This window comes from Salmo trutta, chromosome 33 (genome assembly GCF_901001165.1).
Source record: "Salmo trutta chromosome 33, fSalTru1.1, whole genome shotgun sequence".
NCBI classification, from domain to species: Eukaryota; Metazoa; Chordata; class Actinopteri; order Salmoniformes; family Salmonidae; genus Salmo; species Salmo trutta.
In genome coordinates, this window is record NC_042989.1 from 28,654,297 (window position 1) to 28,669,396 (window position 15,100).

A 15,100-nucleotide genomic window follows, 5' to 3' on the forward strand; every position below is an offset into this window, starting at 1 on the left:
ATTAAATCCTAGGTAAGTGGGAGTGGGTGTTAGTGTGTGTGTTTTGGTGTGTATATGCGTGAGCCCACACACGCGTGTATCTCTACAGTTTGCATGTATTGGGGCATGTCCCCCCCCACATCCCATCATGCTCCTCAGCCAACAGTATATCATCATTTCAAATACTATTATGTACACAATGCACTTATGAAGCCACTGCGCCCCTCAAACACCCAGCCGGTAATACATTGCCGTAATCAAATCTAATTTCAGAAAAATACCTATGGGAGCAAAATAAATGATAAAGAGTGGGGAGTGAAAAGGAGGCGGGGCCCGGGACAGTTTGTTCTAATCCACTTGTCATTGAATTAGAGAATTAAAATGAGGTGGACGCTGATATCCTGGCTTAGCAATAAACATGGTATGTTGAGTAGGATTGGTTTTGCATTTCATACGAGATTCTTGAAAGACACTCAGGGGAGAAACGGAGCAGATTCATCACAAAGGAGCGAGGAAGGAACGTCCACAAGAAGGAGGAAAACCTTGGCTGGCGCTAGTGGTGATGTCATGAAAAGAAGGGCTGTGTGTAGTGTGTGTTTTGGGAGAAGAAAGAAACAGATAGATTGGCCAAGAATGTGCTGAGTGCTCAACAACCTAATCATACCACTTACATACAGGTTAGTCTATGTGTTAGTCACTTTACCATATTATAAATACAAACAATTCATGTTTATGTTTAGTGTTTCTTGCAAATGAGTACATTATGATATAACTAAATATCTTCTAGAATGAAAAAAATGAACAAATGTTGTTTTTTCTCTCATCTTCACTCTTTAATCAACTAAATCTACTCTCTCATTATCCTTTGGGAAAGAGAGATAGAAGGGGGAACAAAAGATAAGGAGAGGAAGGTAGTGAGAGCAGAAAGATAGAGAAGAGGATGAAGCGAGAGAGAGATAGAGAGGGAGAGAGAGAAGAGAGAGAGAGAAAAAAAGAGAGAAAAGAGAGAGAGAGAAATAGAGAGTGATGCATGTAGAAATAACAGCAAGGTAGAGAGAGAGAGAGAGAGAGAGAGAGGCCTCCCATGTGCTCCTATGACCAGAGCCATCACCCAGAAGTGCTAACTTGCTACCTACCGATTACGTGTGTCTTGCACTGGCACTGTCCTGACTGCTGGTGACAGGTGCCGTCGTCTCCCCGGGTGCCAGCAGCGCTGCAGCCGCACGGCAGACAGCCCTCGGGGCCCCACGGCTGCAGAGAGTAGAATCCAACCTGACACGCATCACACCGCCTGCCAGACACACGCCTCTTACACTTACACTGGCCCCCCACCTAGAGAGGGAGAGGGGGAGGTAGGGGGAGGGGGAAGAGAGAAAAAGAGAGAGAGGGAATGAGAGGAGTGCGGGAGAGAGAGATAGAGAGAGAGAGAGAGAGAGGAGGGAGAGATGAGTAGGGGCGGAGAGAAGGGAAGAGAGGAGCGAGGAGCGAGGAGAGGAAGAGATGGAGAGACATGTTACCAATTAGTCCACTTGTGCAGCAGTGCATTGTGGGAGCGTGTCACGGATGGGCAGCTCGGACTCACCGAGGCTTCTCAATTATTTTGAATGAGGGAGGAGGAGAGAAGGATGAGGAGGGTAGGGTAAAGAGGTCATACAAGTGAGGGAAAAAAGTATTTGATCCCCTGCTGATTTTGTACGTTTGCCCACTGACAAAGAAATGATCAGTCTATAATTTTAATGGTAGGTTTATTTGAACAGTGACAGTGACAGAGAGACAGAATTACAAAGAAATCATGAAAAACGCATGTCAAAAATGTTATAAATTGATTTGCATTTTAATGAGGGAAATAAGTATTTGACCCCCTCTCAATCTGAAAGATTTCTGGCTCCCAGGTGTCTTTTATACAGGTAACGGGCTGAGATTAGGAGCACACTCTTAAAGAGAGTGCTCCTAACCACAGCTTGTTACCTGTAAAAAAGACACCTGTCCACAGAAGCAATCAATCAATCAGATTCCAAACTCTCCACTATGGCCAAGACCAAAGAGCTCTCCAAAGAGCTCTCCAAGGATGTCAGGGACAAGATTGTAGACCTACACAAGGCTGGAATGGGCTACAAGACCATCGCCAAGCAGCTTGGTGAGAAGGTGACAACAGTTGGTGTGATTATTCGCAAATGGAAGAAACACAAAAGAACTGTCAATCTCCCTCGGCCTGGGGCTCCATGCAAGATCTCACCTCGTGGAGTTGCAATGATCATGAGAACGGTGAGGAATCAGCCCAGAACTACACGGGAGGATGTTGTTCATGATCTCAAGGCAGCTGGGACCATAGTCACCAAGAAAACAATTGGTAACACACTACGCCGTGAAGGACTGAAATCCTGCAGCGCCCGCAAGGTCCCCCTGCTCAAGAAAGCACATATACATGCCCGTCTGAAGTTTGCCAATGAACATCTGAATGATTCATAGGACAACTGGGTGAAAGTGTTGTGGTCAGATGAGACCAAAATGGAGCTCTTTGGCATCAACTCAACTCGCCGTGTTTGGAGGAGGAGGAATGCTGCCTATGACCCCAAGAACACCATCCCCACCGTCAAACATGGAGGTGGAAACATTATGCTTTGGGGGTGTTTTTCTGCTAAGGGGACAGGACAACTTCACCGCATCAAAGGGACGATGGACAGGGCCATGTACCGTCAAATCTTGGTTGAGAACCTCCTTCCCTCAGCCAGGGCATTGAAAATGGGTCGTGGATGGGTATTCCAGCATGGCAATGACCCAAAACACACGGCCAAGGCAACAAAGGAGTGGCTCAAGAAGAAGCACATTAAGGTCCTGGAGTGGCCTAGCCAGTCTCCAGACCTTAATCGCATAGAACATCTGTGGAGGGAGCTGAAGGTTCGAGTTGCCAAACGTCAGCCTCAACCTTAATTACTTGAAGAAGATCTGCAAAGAGGAGTGGGACAAAATCCCTCCTGAGATGTGTGCAAACCTGGTGGCCAACTACAAGAAACGTCTGACCTCTGTGATTGCCAACAAGGGTCTTGCCACCAAGTACTAAGTCATATTTTGCAGAGGGGTCAAATACTTATTTCCCTCATTAAAATGCAAATAATTTTATAACATTTTTGACATGCGTTTTTCTGGATTTTTTTGTTATTCTGTCTCTCACTGTTCAAATAAACCTACCATTAAAATTATAGACTGATCATTTCTTTGTCAGTGGGCAAACGTACAAAATCAGCAGGGGATCAAATACTTTTTTCCCTCACTGTAGCACCTGAGAGACTGAGGGGCAGTGTGTGTGTGTGTGTGTGTGTGTGTGTGTGTGTGTGTGTGTGTGTGTGTGTGTGTGTGTGTGTGTGTGTGTGTGTGTGTGTGTGTGTGTGTGTGTGTGTGTGTGTGCTGAGAAGTGCTTGCATTGTTTGTTTGTTTGTGTGTTTGGTTAAGTGTTTGGTTAGTTGGCTGCGTATTTCACCAAACGAACATGACATACAAACCAAACCAATCGAGCTCAGCATTGGACCGTAGACAACGGCTATGTCCCAAATTATCTCTCCATCCTCCCAAAGTGTGCACTTGTTCACTTCCCTACACTGATTTGAAAGTAAAATGACTAGTATCAGAAATATGGTGGAAACTCCCAGGAGCCCCTGACACCACCAAAGCAGTGAAAGAGAGAGGAAATATTAGAGGGAAAGCCATGAATCTATGGAGCTATAGAGGGAGTCATCCTTCACTGGGAGAGTTTACAACAGCTACTATTCTCCTTGGGACTGACCCTCAGATTGATTTGGAATTTGTCATCCACTGTCTCTGTCGACATCACCTGTCTCTCCAGAATGGCCACCGTGATATTCAGCTAAAGAAAGGGAGGGAATGTGGGGTTTCTCTCTAGAGGGCTAGGAGCAGTGATGACACTTTTACATACTCACTCTCAGTCTCCCACATCACACAGCTATATAACCTGATAGATGGCTCTGGGAGAACCAACATATCCGTGGAGGCTCTATGGCAGGGCTGTTCAATTCCGGTCCTGGAGGGCCAAAACACTTCTGGTTTTCCTTCTCTCCTTCCAATCAGGGACTAATTCAGACCTGGGGCACCAGGTGTGTGCAATTAACAACCAGGTAGGACTAGAATTGAATAGCCCTGGTCTATGGTAAACTAAGGTATGATAATACTAGAAGGGGAGAGAGGAGGAAGAGAAAGAAGGAGGGATGAGGAGAAAGAAGAGGGAGGAGGATGAAGAGGAAGAGGAGAAGGAGGAAGAAGACGAGAAGAAAGATAGGGAAGCCTATCTGGTGACACCAGACTGACGTTGATTATGCCTACAGGAGGATACAGGTAGAGTGAAGGGGGATGAATCTGGTGACACTCCAGACTGCCGTTGATTATACCTACAGGAGGATACAGGTAGAGTGAAGGAGGAAGGAGGAAGGAGGAGGATGAATCTGGTGACACACCAGACTGATGTTGATTATGCCTACAGGAGGGTACAGGCAGAGTGAAGGAGGAAGGAGGAAGAATCTGGTGACACTCCAGACTGATGTTGATTATGCCTACAGGAGGATACAGGTAGAGTGAAGGAGGAAGGAGGAAGAATCTGGTGACACTCTAGACTGATGTTGGTTATGCCTACAGGAGGATACAGGTAGAGTGAAGGAGGAAGGAGGAAGAATCTGGTGACACTCCAGACTGATGTTGATTATGCCTACAGGAGGATACAGGTAGAGTGAAGGAGGAAGGAGGAAGAATCTGGTGACACTCCAGACTGATGTTGATTATGCCTACAGGAGGGTACAGGTAGAGTGAAGGAGGAAGGAGGAAGAATCTGGTGACACTCCAGACTGATGTTGATTATGCCTACAGGAGGGTACAGGTAGAGTGAAGGAGGAAGGAGGAAGAATCTGGTGACACACCAGACTGATGTTGGTTATGCCTACAGGAGGATACAGGTAGAGTGAAGGAGGAAGGAGGAAGAATCTGGTGACACACCAGACTGATGTTGGTTATGCCTACAGGAGGGTACAGGTAGAGTGAAGGAGGAAGGAGGAAGAAAAGGAAAAAGAATAGGTCCTTACCGGGTGACACTCCAGACTACCGTTGATGGAGCCAGGTGTGTGACAGTCACATGGTCGACACACAACCTCTGACCTGGGGTCAGCAACCACCTCCCTGTAGAACTGACTAACACAAGACTCACAGCTACGACCTGGAAGGAGAGAGAGGGGCGGGGGGAGAGAATGGGAGATAGAGGGAGGGGGGGAGGGAGGGGGGACAGAGGAGGGAGGGAGAGAGAGTGAGAGAGAAAGGGTGGGGAGGACAGCGAGGGAGGGGGGACAGAGGAGGGAGGGAGAGAGAGTGAGAGAGAGAAAGGGTGGGGAGGACAGCGAGAGAGGGGGAAGAGGGGAGAGAGGGGGAGGATGAAAGGATGAGAGATAAAGGAGGGGGTGGAGGTTAAGGGGTAGAGGTGAGTGATAGGGTGGGCGTAGGTGTGTGAGGTGGTAGAGGCAGGGGTGGAGGTTAAGGGGTAGAGGTGAGTGATAGGGTGGGCGTAGGTGTGTGAGGTGGTAGAGGCAGGGGTGGATGGTAAGGAGTAGAGGTGAGTGATAGGGTGGGCGTAGGTGTGTGAGGTGGTAGAGGCAGGGGTGGATGGTAAGGAGTAGAGGTGAGTGATAGGGTGGGCGTAGGTGTGTGAGGTGGTAGAGGCAGGGGTGGAGGTTAAGGGGTAGAGGTGAGTGATAGGGTGGCGTAGGTGTGTGAGGTGGTAGAGGCAGGGGTGGAAGGAGTAGAGGTGAGTGATAGGGTGGGCGTAGGTGTGTGAGGTGGTAGAGGCAGGGGTGGAGGTTAAGGGGTAGAGGTGAGTGATAGGGTGAGCGTAGGTGTGTGAGGTGGTAGAGGCAGGGGTGGAGGTTAAGGGGTAGAGGTGAGTGATAGGGTGGGCGTAGGTGTGTGAGGTGGTAGAGGCAGGGGTGGAGGTTAAGGGGTAGAGGTGAGTGATAGGGTGGGCGTAGGTGTGTGAGGTGGTAGAGGCAGGGGTGGAAGGAGTAGAGGTGAGTGATAGGGTGGGCGTAGGTGTGTGAGGTGGTAGAGGTCAAAGAGGAGAGAGGGATTGAAGATGTGGAGATGGGGAGATCATTATTAAGTCATTAGAATTTAATCACACACTATATAAAAAAATGTAGAAATTGTTTCATGTTGAGTTTATATTTTTGTTCAGTATAGTTATATACCTGTAGTATTGTGCATACAGTCGTCACACACCCCTCCCCCTCCTCTGTAGTGTTCAGTGGGGTGGGCGTCAGCTGTGATGTCATAGTGACAGGAAAGGGCGTGGCCATGGCAGTCACATGGTCGACAGCTGTAGGCTTGGACCTGGTCACCTGACCTGTAGGGTTTGTCATTGTAGAGTGGGGCACAGCGCTGGCACTGTAACACACACATAAATAATTAACAGACAAACAGAACCAAAACATTTCTCAAATGTATGTTTTATGTACAGTAACTGTAAATATAAAGCGTTTTTTTTCTATTCTATTAAAACAAAACGGACACCTCAGAGGACCTCTGTTAGACAAGTGAAGAAAACAGAGCGTTGACAACAGAGAGCAACACAGGTAGAATAGAGCACAAACAACATATTCCCCTTATGCACCTTTTCTAAAGAGAGAAACAGTACACATTCACCATCGGCTGTCATTCATTGTGTTGCCATTGTGTCGTGAATATATAAAACCCCACTCCTCATTCTCCTGTATTCACATTGAAATGTACAGACACACCATAGGGAAATCAGGTAGGGAAATTAAAAGTGACTTTCAACAACAGCATCGTTAAAATAGGCCACTTTTATGTCAAAACAAGCATGTCGAGGTGTGAGGCGGAGAGGAAAAAAGACAAGGAATGAAAAATGTATTTTTGTGTTGGCGCTGAAGCGCTGATGGTCTTTGATTCTTTTCAGCAGTCAGTACAAATTATGGTGGACAAGAGGAGCATCAAATGGAATGATTAAAAATGTATTTAAAAACACGGGGCTCCCTGGTGACACGCACACACTCACACACAGACAAACCTGTGCTGCTACGCCACTGTCTGACACACTGAGAGATGGAGGAAGGAGAGAGAGAGGGAGGGAGGGATGAGGGGCGAGGAGAGGGAGTGGGTAGAAGGAGGGATAGCTTATAGAGAGGGAGATAGAAAGGGGGAAGAAGAGAGAGATGGAGGGGGGAAGAAGACATATTGAGGCAGATTGGGGCCGAAAGTCCTGCTGAGTGGAGGGCCTCAAGTCCACAGGGAATCACTAACCCAGAGAGAGAGAGAAAGAGAGAGAGACAGAGAGTGAGTGAGGGAGAGAGAGAGGGAGAGAGAGAGAGAGAAAGAAAGAGATGGTAGGAGATGTGGTAACAGCAAAGAGAGAGAGAGAGAGAGCCCCACCCTCTACAACATATATATCAACGAATTGGTGAGGGCACTAGAACAGTCTGCAGCATCCAGCCTCACCCTACTAGAATCTGAAGTCAAATGTCTACTGTTTGCTGATGATCTGGTGTTTCTGTCCCCAACCAAGGAGGGCCTACAGCAGCATCTAGATCTTCTGCACATATTCTGTCAAACCTGGGCCCTGACAGTAAATCTCAGTAAGACAAAAACAACTGTGTTCCTAGAAAGGTCCAGTCACCAGGACCAAAAATACAAATTCCATCTAAACATCGTTGCCCTAAAGCACACAAAAATCTATACATACCTAAACATCAGCACCACAGGTAACTTCCACAAAGCTGTGAGCGATCTGAGAGACAAGGCAAGAAGGGCCTTCTACGCAATCAAAAGATAACATCAAATTCGATATACCAATTAGGATCTGGCTAAAAATACTTGAATCAGTTATAGAACCCATTGCCCTTTATGGTTGTGAGGTCTGGGGTCCGCTCACCAACCAAGAATTCACAAAATGGGACAAACACCAAACTGCATGCAGAATTCTGCAAAAATATCTTCTGTGTATAATGTAAAACACCAAATAATGCATGCAGAGCAGAATTAGGCCGATACCCGCTAATTATCAAAATCCAGGAAAATAACTTTAAATTCTACAACAGCCTAAAAGGAAGCGATTCCCAAACCTTTCTTAACAAAGCCATCACCTACAGAGAGATGGACCTGGAGAAGAGTCCCCTACACAAGCTGGTCCTGGGGCTCTGTTCACAAACACTCCCCACAGAGCCCCAGGACAGCAACACAATTAGACCCAACCAAATCATGAGAAAACAAAAAGATAATTACTTGACACATTGGAAAGAATTAACAAAAAAAACTGAGCAAACTAGAATGCTATTTGGCCCTAAACAGAGAGTACACAGTGGCAGAATACCTGACCACTGTGACTGACCCAAAATGAAGGAAAGCTTTGACTATGTACAGACTCTATGAGCATAGCCTTGCTATTGAGAGGCCGTAGGCAGACCTGGCTCTCAAGAAAAGACCGTCTATGTGCACACTGTCCACAAAATGAGCTGGAAACTGAGATGCACTTCCTAACCTCATGTTGAATTTATGACCATATTAGAGACACATATTTCCCTCAGATTGCAGACTCACAAAGAATTCTAAAACAAATCCAATTTTGATAAACTCCCATATCTACTGTGTGAAATACCAGTGTGCAATCACAGCAGCAAGATGTGTGACCTGTTGCACATCATTACAACACTGTATATATACATAATATGACATTTGAAATGTCTCTATTCCTTTGGAACTTCTGTGAGTGTAATGTTTACTGTTCACTTTTTACTGTTTATTTCACTTTTGTTTATTATCTATTTCACTTGCTTTGGCAAAGTTAACTTATGTTTCCATGCCAATTAAGCCCTTTGAATTGAATTGAATTGAGTGAGTGAGTAAGTGAGTGAGTGAGTGCGAGAAAGAGAGAGCGGAAAGAGAGTGAGAGAGAGAGAGAGAGAGAGTGAGAGAGAGAGTGAGAGAGAAAGAGAGAGAGTGAGAGAGAGAGAGTGAGAAAGAGAGTGAGAAAGAGAGAGAGTGAGAGAGAAAGAGAGAAAGAGAGTGAGAAAGAGAGAGAGAGTGAGAGAGAGAGAGAGAGAGAGAAAGAGAGTGAGAAAGAGAGAGAGAGTGAGAGAGAGAGAGAGAGAGAGAGAAAGAGAGTGAGAAAGAGAGAGAGAGAGAGAGAGTGAGAAAGAGAGAGAGAGCAGAGAGAGAGAGTGAGAAAGAGAGTGAGAAAGAGAGAGAGAGTGAGAGAGAAAGAGAGAGAGAGAGAGAGAGAGAGAGAGAGAGAGAGAGTGAGAGAGAGAGAGAGAGAGAGAGGTGACAGGAGAAAAGAAGAACACACACCAAGTCTCTCCACAATATCTCCTTACCAGGTAACATCCGGGCTAGACAGAGATAGGAAGTACAGTACCTGTCAGCCCATACAGAACAGTACAGTACCTGTCAGCCCATACAGAACAGTACAGTACCTGTCAGCCCATACAGAACAGTACAGTGCCTGTCAGCCCATACAGAGCAGTACAGTGCCTGTCAGCCCATACAGAACAGTACAGTACCTGTCAGCCCATACAGAGTAGTACAGTACCTGTCAGCCCATACAGAGTAGTACAGTACCTGTCAGCCCATACAGAACAGTACAGTACCTGTCAGCCCATACAGAGCAGTACAGTGCCTGTCAGCCCATACAGAACAGTACAGTACAGTACCTGTCAGCCCATACAGAACAGTACAGTGCCTGTCAGCCCATACAGAACAGTACAGTGCCTGTCAGCCCATACAGAGTAGTACAGTGCCTGTCAGCCCATACAGAACAGTACAGTACCTGTCAGCCCATACAGAACAGTACCGTGCCTGTCAGCCCATACAGAACAGTACCGTGCCTGTCAGCCCATACAGAACAGTACAGTACCTGTCAGCCCATACAGAACAGTACAGTACCTGTACACCAACCAACATGGAGACAGTACACTACACTCAGGGAATGAGACGAAGAATCACTGGGAGAGATAAGATTATTAATCTCACACACACACACACACACACACACACACACACACACACACACACACACACACACACACACACACACACACACACACACACACACACACACACACACACTGTGTCAGCAAGCTCCTTAAACACACTAATATATTCATTGGGATCTCTTTTCCTTTAGTTATACAAAGTTACACATAGCATTACAAAAACATACATGTATCTGCATGTCTAAAACATGAATATGATTTTAAAGACATAAATTATTTATCTGTGTGTGGAGGTGTTTGAACAGGGCCCAGGCCGACATTCCCGTTGGGTGATTATTAAGTGGATCTGATGAAGCAGCGGGGGGGGGGGGGTTCTCCTGAGACATCACGCACACACACACACATGCACGCACACAGGCATACACTCTCGCTAACGAACACGGGTCCGTCTGGGGAGGTGTGTATTCACAGGCAGGCATCCTCGCCAGTTAAAACAGGCCTCCATTAGCATGCGTTGCCTGGATCTCCTTGTTCCTCACCGCTTCACAAATCAAAGCTGCTTTTCATTCCTCACTTCCAAGAGAAATCCCTCTCTACGTCTCTTTCTTTCTTCCTCCCTCCTCCTCCCTCGTTCTCATAGTTATGTGTGCAGCACACATTAGCATAGCAAATGAAAGAGAAAGGTTTTTTGTTTTTTGGGGGCATTCATTCTCTCTCTCTATGAATTCTGAAGTGTTGGGCTGCATCGGGTTGGGATAGCAGTACACATTCTTTATGTAGAAATCAACACTGGTGATGCTTCGTGGTATTTCTGGAATTGTTGGTATTTCATGGCCACAGAATCATTCCTGGGCACTCTCTGTTCCTCACCTCTCTGTGACAGGGTCCCGTGTGGCTCAGTTGGTAGAGCATGGTGTTTGCAACGCCAGGGTTCTGGGTTCGATTCCCACAGGGGACCAGTATGTGTTTTTTTTTTAATGAAATGTCTGAAATGTGTGCATTCACTACTGTAAGTCGCTCTGGATAAGAGCGTCTGCTAAATGACCAAAATGTAAATGTAATAGCTGATGTGTGTTGAGATTTCTCACCAAAAATAGTTTCCTTGGTATCAACATGTATGGTAGTGGATGAGGTGAGCTTCCCCCATAAAATCAAACCAAGCTGTATAAAGAAAAGTAATAATCAGAGTGACCTGACATAATGTCTGTGTATCAATTACGAATCAATAAGTTATGACAGAGTAATCACAGGTATTGATTGATAATGCTAAACTGTTGACTGTGAGATTAGAGATGGAGATAATCACATGTATTCATTGAAATCACTAGAGATGGGGGAGGTATAGGACTAACCACTGTGTCTGTGTTAAACTGCTAGAGGAAACTAGCTGAGTGTGGATTTATCTTAACAGAGATGTCAAAAATCCAGAGTGTGTTCGTTCGTGGTTCTACCTAACCCCATTCTGAATGCCATGGCCAATTTCACGCTCCCCCTGGAAAGATTGCGGTATCCGTGTGTGTGTGCGTGAGCCACAGTTAACCTTTGTCGCTGGTGAAAATGTGCTGCTTTAGCATGCTTTGCCAACAGAGACCGTGGCCTCTACTAACTGTCAGTACGGATCAGACACACACCTTAAGCGCTCTTTCCTTTTCTTTCTTCCTCTCTCGCTCTCTCTCTTCTTCCTTCTTTTTTCCTAATTTACCTACAGTCGAGAGACACTCCCTCTTCCTCATGTCTTTCTTTCTCTGCCTCTCCTTCCGCTCTGTTTGTTGCTTGTCTCCGTGTCACAAAGCTGAAACTACCAATGAATTAGAATAAGAAAAGTAGGCGTGTCCACTTGCATTCGTGTGTCTGCATACTTTGTGTGTGTATCGTGTGTGTGTATGTGTGTGTACTTGCATGTCAAGTGTGTGTGTGTGTCTTGGGCCTCTGCTCCGACCTCTCCAGTGATCATCATGCTGACACATGTCTGACCATCTCGGCCATTTTAATGTCACTGTGGAAATTCTGCAGCTGAGCAGAGCAGCCGTCACGGCCCGACCTCGATCTAACTCTACAGGATACATGCAATATTTATGTCTAATATCTCTTCTGCTCAGCCTGCTGCTGCATGTCTCACTGACACACAGCAGAAGCTTCACCACTCAACAGAGGCTCTCAGACCTATACACAGATAAACATACATACTAGGGTTGGAGGATATGGCCTTCAAATCATATCTTCATTTTGTCAAAATTAAGGGCGATTCTCAATATACAGTATATCTAGAACGTTTCTGTCCCGAAGCAAGCACCAGTTAGCCGGGAACTAGCCTCGTGCTTGGTCCATCTCCCGGGTAGCTGCAGGCTCGTCCGTCGCGACGTCCCCTGAAGGCCCACCCACTAGCCTGCTAGCCGCGGCCCGCTAGCTGTCTAGAGCATATCGGAGGTCCATCAGCCAATTTCTTGGGCTACAATACCTATTTTGTCAATTGGCCTGGACCCTTTTAATGCCTACACGGAGCCCTGCCAACGTAACCATCCGAGGGGGCTACAAAAGACTCTTCCGTCGCGACGTCCCCCTAAGGCCCTTCTGCTAGCCTGCTAGCCCCGGCCCGCTAGCTGTCTGAATCGCTGTGTCTCCAGCTCGCCTAGCTACTCACTGGTCCCTATGATCCCTCGGCTACGCATGCCTCTCCCTAATGTCAATATGCCTTGTCCATTGCTGTTTTGGTTAGTGATTATTGTCTTACTACACTGTAGAGCCTCCAGCCCTGCTCAATATGCCTTAGCTAGCCCTTTTGTTCCACCTCCCACACATGCGGTGACCTTACCTGGTTTAAATTGTGTCTCTAAAGATAAAACCTCTCTCATCGTCACTCAATGCCTAGGTTTACCTCCACTGTATCAACATCCTACCATACCCTTGCCTGTACATTATGCCTTGATTCTATTCTTCCGCACCCAGAAACCTGCTCCTTTTACTCTCTGTTCTGAACGCACTAGACGACCAGTTCTTATAGCCTTTAGCCATACTCTTATCCTACTCCCCCTCTGTTCCTCTGGTGATGTAGAGGTTAACCCAGGCCCTGCAGCGCCTAGCTCCACTCCCATTCCCCAGGCGCTCTCATTTGTTGACCTCTGTAACTGTAAAAGCCTTGGTTTCATGCATGTTAACATCAGAAGCTTCCTCCCTAAGTTTGTTTTATTCAATGCTTTAGCACACTCTGCCAACACAGATGTCCTAGCCGTGTCTGAATCCTGGCATAGGAAGGCCACCAAAAATCCTGAAATTTCCATCCCTAACTATAACATTTTCCAACAAGATAGAACTGACAAAGGGGGCGGAGTTGCAATCTACTGCAGAGATAGCCTGCAGAGTTCTGTCATACTATCTAGGTCTGTGGCCAAACAATTCAAGCTTTTACTTCTAAAAATCCACCTTTCCAGAAACAAGTCTCTCACCGTTGCCGCTGGTTATAGACCACCTTCTGCCCCCAGCTGTGTCCTGGACACCATATGTGAATTGATTGCCCCCCATCTATCTTCAGAGCTCGTACTATTAGGTGACCTAAACTGGGACATGCTTAACACCCCGGCCGTCCTACAATCTAAGCTAGATGCCCTCAATCTCACACAAATGATCAATGAACTTACCAGGTACAACCCCAAATCCGTAAACACGGGCACCCTCATAGATATCATCCTGACCAACCTGCCCTCTAAATACACCTATGCTGTCTTCAACCAGGATCGCAGCGATCACTGCCTCATTGCCTGCGTCCTTAATGGGTCTGCGGTCAAACGACCACCCCTCATCACTGTCAAACGCTTCCTAAAACACTTCAGCGAGCAGGCATTTCTAATCGACCTGGCCCGGGTATCCTGGAAGGATATTGACCTCATTCCGTCAGTAGAGGATGCCTGGTTATTCTTTAAAAGTGCCTTCCTCACCATCTTAAATAAGCATGCCCCATTCAGAAAATGTAGAACCGATATAGCCCTTGGTTCACTTCAGACCTGACTGCCCTCGACCAGCATAAAAACATCCTGTGGCGTACCGCACTAGCATCGAATAGCCCCCGCGATATGCAACTTTTCAGGGTAGTTAGGAACCAATATACACAGGCAGTTAGGAAAGCAAAGGCTAGCTTTTTCAAACAGAAATTTGCATCCTGTAGCACAAACTCCAAAAAGTTCTGGGACACTGTTAAGTCCATGGAGAATAAGAGCACCTCCTCCCAGCTGCCCACTGCAATGAGGCTAGGGAACACTGTCACCACTGATAAATCCACAATAATTGAGAATTTCAATAAGCATTTGTCTACAGCTGGCCATGCTTTCCACCTGGCTACCCCTACCCGGGTCAACAGCCCTGCACCCCCCACAGCATTTTGCCCAAGCCTCCCCCATTTCTCCTTCACCCAAATCCAGATAGCTGATGTTCTGAAAGAGTTGCAAAATCTGGACCCTTACAAATCAGCTGGGCTAGATAATCTGGACCCTCTCTTTCTAAAATGATCCGCCGCAATTGTTGCAACCCCTATTACTAGCCTGTTCAACCTTTCTTTCGTATCGTCTGAGATCCCCAAAGATTGGAAAGCTGCCGCGGTCATCCCCCTCTTCAAAGGGGAGACACTCTAGACCAAAACTGTTACAGACCTATATCTATCCAACCCTGCCTTTCTAAGGTCTTCGAAAGCGAAGTTAACAAACAGATCACTGACCATTTCGAATCCCACCGTACCTTCTCCGCTATGCAATCTGGTTTCAGAGCTGGTCATGGGTGCACCTCAGCCACGCTCAAGGTCCTAAACAATATCATAACCGCCATTGATAAAATACTGTGCATCCGTATTCATCGACTCTGTCAATCACCACATTCTTATTGGCAGACTCAACAGCCTTGGTTTCTCAAATGACTGCCTCGCCTGGTTCACCAACTACTTCTCAGACAGAGATCAGTGTGTCAAATCGGAGGGCCTGTTGTCCGGACCTCTGGCAGTCTCTATGTGGGTGCCACAGGGTTCAAATCTTGGGCCGACTCTTTTCTCTGTACACATCAATGATGTCGCTCTTGCTGCTGGTGATTCTCTGATCCACCTCTCCGCAGACGACACCATTCTGTATACTTCTGGCCCTTCTTTG

The 15,100-nt window shown here is 46.7% G+C and overlaps 1 protein-coding gene across 1 annotated transcript in view; it reads right to left on the reverse strand.

The window, feature by feature from the left end:
• LOC115172104 (usherin-like) overlaps positions 1-15,100 on the reverse strand; it is a 188,542-nt gene that overhangs the window by 67,477 nt on the left and 105,965 nt on the right. The window contains exons 11-13 of the mRNA XM_029729288.1: positions 6,216-6,411; positions 5,064-5,194; positions 1,116-1,311 (exon numbers count right to left, since the gene is read on the reverse strand). Of these exons, the coding sequence (XP_029585148.1) occupies positions 1,116-1,311; positions 5,064-5,194; positions 6,216-6,411 (523 nt within the window). The remainder of the gene's footprint in view (positions 1-1,115; positions 1,312-5,063; positions 5,195-6,215; positions 6,412-15,100) is intronic.